Source organism: Chenopodium quinoa, unplaced genomic scaffold (assembly GCF_001683475.1).
Source record: "Chenopodium quinoa cultivar QQ74 unplaced genomic scaffold, ASM168347v1, whole genome shotgun sequence".
Classification (NCBI taxonomy): Eukaryota; Viridiplantae; Streptophyta; class Magnoliopsida; order Caryophyllales; family Amaranthaceae; genus Chenopodium; species Chenopodium quinoa.
The window spans coordinates 1,261,728-1,266,200 of record NW_018744693.1 but is presented as its reverse complement, the minus strand read 5'-3'; the positions used below and the strand labels follow the sequence as shown (position 1 = coordinate 1,266,200).

The 4,473-nt window shown below is 37.5% G+C and overlaps 1 protein-coding gene across 1 annotated transcript; it reads right to left on the bottom strand.

Annotated features, from left to right (window-relative positions):
- Positions 1–404: 404 nt before the first annotated feature.
- Positions 405–3,224, bottom strand: LOC110702491 (60S ribosomal protein L24-like). The gene is made up of 5 exons (XM_021880210.1): positions 3,073–3,224; positions 1,403–1,478; positions 1,183–1,284; positions 885–1,033; positions 405–738 (listed from the first exon to the last, which is right to left on the bottom strand). The coding sequence occupies exons 1-5, from the start codon at positions 3,081–3,083 to the stop codon at positions 588–590; spliced, it is 489 nt and encodes a 162-aa protein (XP_021735902.1). The 5' UTR covers positions 3,084–3,224; the 3' UTR covers positions 405–587.
- Positions 3,225–4,473: the final 1,249 nt, after the last annotated feature.

Sequence of the window (4,473 nt, the reverse complement as noted above, 5' to 3'; positions counted from 1 at the left end):
CAGTTTTTCTGTCACAAAAAAAAAAAAAAAAAAAAAAAAAAAAAAAAAAAAAAAGAAAAAAAAAGGTAGCTCACTGCTCTGCTTTCAAGTTCCAGATTGTCGCAGGGTTACAGCACCTAAAGTTCAACGATCAAAATGGGCAAATTCAGAATGCTGTTCTAATTAAAACTGCAGGGGGTAAGTATCAGTTTTGCAGAAGGTTGCAAAGGCAAATTTTGAAATACTATGAACAGGTTCTTCATGGATGGTATCATTACCCCTGAATTCTCAACCCAAGTGCTACAATAGATCTTTTAGAGAAGCGTATAGTTGGCCTAGCTCGAGCTCTATCCGCAAAACCTTGTTTCGGATTTAGTTCCAAAACCAACCCTATTGAAGTCAAAAACTCCTACAATACCAGATCATCAAACTCATATAACAAGGCTTTCGCTGCATATAATAAAATCTCGAGTAACAAAATTGAGTACACAAAATTCATTTCACTCAACACCCTCTAGGATTAGAATTTTTACTACTAAAATACAAAAGGTTGACATGCAAAAAAAATTCCTCCCTTCAACAATGTCCTATGGTAGTATATGAAGAGTTTATCGCTTCCCACCTCCACCACCAATCTTTGGGCCCCTTGGAGCTGCTCCCTTGGAAGCACCTTTACCCTGGGTTTTCTGTGCCTTGGACACTTCCTGTTTCTTAGCTCTCTTTTCATCCTTGGTCTTCTTGATTCTTTCCTTGATCTCACTACAATATCATAAACATGTCATTCAAAATTCATAAAACTACCAGTAATTATTGGAAAATTCAGATGAAAAGTCCCATTAGAGATATAGAAACCATGTTTGCCACTATAACATACAGGTGCAAACTAAATTAGCAAGTGAACTCACCGCAGAGCAGCCTCCCTTGCAGCATCTCTAACTTCAGGCTTTTCGGTTCTTTTCTTCAGAATAACTTCCAATGTAGCACCAACAATAGACCTTGAATAAGGCTTCTTTGTGGCCCTTCTCCTCTTCTTCACAGCTTCAGCAGAGATATCCTGTACATATAGGAGAAAGACCAACACAAAAACCAATATTTTAAGCACTTCACGATCAAAATCAACCAGAAGGGACTCCCCATTACACAATTACAGAGTAGATAAGATCACAAATAGGAATATGGAAAGAGAGAGAGGAGGTTTATCACCTTCTTATGTTGTTTCCGATAAACGGCAGTCCAGCAGAGCTTTGCAGGCTTCAGACGGTTGTGGAAGTACCTTTTACATTTTGAATTGACAAAAAGGAATACCTTCAAGAAAGATTTACCAAAGATTGGTTAGCTTTAATTAATCCTCGTGAATATGAAGTCAGCAGCAAAACACACAAAGTTACAAAGTGAAACTTCAACAATTATCAGAATAGCTTACCTGAGAATCTGAACGAACAAACCTGATACCCCTTCCAGGGTATATCTTTGCACCACTAAAGCGGCAAAGTTCCGTCCTGGAGTTCACAGTTTGAGCAAGATCAGGTTAATCCAAAGCAAAGTAAACAGCTATATACATGGAAGGGTAAGGCAGATTTTAAAAAAGGATGATGTTATTCAAAAAGAAAAATAAAATCATAAACAGATGCACAATCACAATGTTGTCAAGAATTCAATCAGCGTATAATGCCCTTAGAATCACAATAGATAACAACCTCAAAAACATAAAACTTCATAATGAAGTGTATCAGTCTAGCCCAATGCAAGTTTGAGATAGAGAGCTAGGTCAATAAGCGTGGTTAATTCGTTCAATAGTCAATTCAAACAAAAGCTCAATTATCCACAACCCATTCACAAACCCCAAATAGTTGTCAGTATGACTCAACTCCAATTCTTTCTCCAAACCAAACAAGAACAATGAATTGATACCAATGTATACATAATACATCGAATAAACAAATTCAGAGCCATTAATTCCGAACTGTTTGATCCTCTCTTTACCCAATATCCCAAGCTCCAATCCCTTGTGTTTCAAACATTTTAGTCCAAATAAACCCTGCCAAGCAGTTTAACTTCCCAACAAATCACCTGTTTCAACTTGCTGAACAACAAAATAGGCTTAATCTAGCCACAAGTCCCATAACTTTCATATAAATGTTTAACCCAAGGGTATCGATATAAACAATCCATAGGCTATCATATCTCATACTAAAGCCACTGATCGTACCAATCTAATGCAAATGGAATCACTTAAAATCACGGTAGACAACGACCTCTACAAAAACATAAAACTTCATATGAAAGTGCATTAGTCTAGCCCAACATAAGTTTGAGATCAATAATTAGGTCAATAACTTAACAAGTGTTGCAATTTCATCCTCGAGTCAGCTCAAACAAAAACTCAATAATCCACAACGCATTCACATTTTACTCAAACCACAACCAAAGACTTAAAACACCAACTTCTCCAAACCATGAAATAACTCGATAATATGAATAAACAACCTCAGAATCATCAGTTCACAAATGCTAAAGTCCTCTCTTTATACTATCTCTTTTTCAAACACTCACTCCAGATAGATCCTGCCTGGCACTCCCAGCACTCACTTCCCCACAGTGCACAAACCCGGACTCCCTCAACTACAAAATAGGCTCAGCATTGCCACAATATTCAATTATAAGTTCACTCTGGGTATGCACAATCCAGTCATCCACAAGCTATCGTTTTACAAGACGCCAAATTTACTCATTGATCCTAGTAATCTAAGGCATATAGAATAACCCAAATCCTCAAATCTCATGAATTTTCAAATAACCCAAAAACACTAAATAAAACCACTCTTAAAACCCTAAACCCTTCAACATTCTCCCAATCATAATTTACATACAACCCAAAATACAAGGTCAAATAAGCCATTAAAACAAACTGGTTAATCTTTTGAAAAATCCCATTTCGAACCCAATAAGATGCTACATCTATAACCCATAAAATTGATATTCACAATGCCGCATTAGATTTTGCAAAAACAATCAGAAAATATGATTAATATCAGATTTCACTTAAAAATTGCAAAATTACAATGAAGAAAAAGTGAAGAGAAAGAAAATTACTTGAGAACCATGACGACTGGCTGGCGGGGCTTACAGTGATCGTCTTACAGTTGTGCTTTGCCCTGAATCGCCAAACCAGAGAGAGAAGCGACGAAACCCTAGCTTTATTTTTTGTGTTTGTGATTTCTTGTTTTAGTGTTACTTTGCTCAATCAAGTACCACCTACCAATTGGGCTCTTTTCACTTGTTTTGGGCCTTTACCTTAACTAAGATTAATGTAAAATTGTAAATGTTTTTTTTTTTTTTTTTTTAAGTGGATTGCTAAACACCGCCAACAAAAATGATTACCACCGCCAATATTTGGTGTGAATGGACAATCATACCCTTACTATTTCACCATCCCTTCATCCTTCCAGCAACCCACAGCCCCTTCCAACCGGCGATCACAACCCCTTTTGACCGACGACCCACCACACCCCCCTCTATGACAACCTACCTCCTTCCCTGGTCGGCGTGAAGGTGGTGGTTTTTTTTTAGGCAACCGGAGCCCAAAATCGGTTACCACGCACGGTAACCGATTTTGGGCTCCGGTTACCGTGCACCTTAATCGATTCTATGGTAACCGGAGCCCAAAACCGGTTACCATTTATTTTGGGCTCTGGTTACCATGCACGGTAACCGGTTTTGGGCTCCGGTTACCATGCACGGTAACCGATTTTGGGCTCCGTTTACCATACATGGTAATTGATTTTGGGCTTTGGTTACCGCGATTGCCTGAAAATCTGAAATTTAAAAAAAAAAAAAAAAAAAAGGAGGGAAGGTGGTGGGTCGCTAGTGCGGTGGTGATCGTCACCGGTTAGTGTGGTGGGGGTGGTGGTGGTGTTAGTCGTCAATTAGGGTGGTGGTGTCAAGGTGTTAGTGATTGATGGCAAGAGGGAAGATAGTAGTGAAGTACTAAGGACATGATTGTCCATTCACACTAAATGTTGGCGGTTTTGATAATTTTGGATGGCGGTATTTAACTCCCCCCTTTTTGTAACTTTAAAATAATTTTATGTGAAAAAGGTTAAAAATAAAAATGTCTAAATAATGAACCATAATGATGATGTAAGTGAAGAAAGTAATCAACTGAGTTGAAGTGAACTGATTGGAGTTGAACTAAACTTAACTGAATTGAATAGAGCTGAAATGAATATTTTATGAGAGAAGGAAATTAGGAGCTAAACTGAATTAAACTAAACTGAACTGGACTGATTGGAGCTGAACTGAACTGAAATTAAGCTGAAGTGAACAAGCCCTAAGTAATGAATAAAAAATAGAGGAATTGTCTACTAAGAGAGTGGCAAAATGATGATGTTAAGTGAAGAACAAAAAATAGATGCCTTTAATGTAAGACATATATATGTATTTGTTATGGTCATTTGACCATATTAACTCGATTTTAGAATTTTGAAATGAGAA

Coding starts and splice junctions, on each gene's coding strand:
- LOC110702491 (XM_021880210.1), bottom strand. Junction 1,285..1,402: donor TTGTTCGTTCAGATTCTCAG/GTAAGCTATTCT, acceptor TCTTTCTTGAAG/GTATTCCTTTTTGTCAATTC. Junction 1,034..1,182: donor ATCGGAAACAACATAAGAAG/GTGATAAACCTC, acceptor CTATATGTACAG/GATATCTCTGCTGAAGCTGT.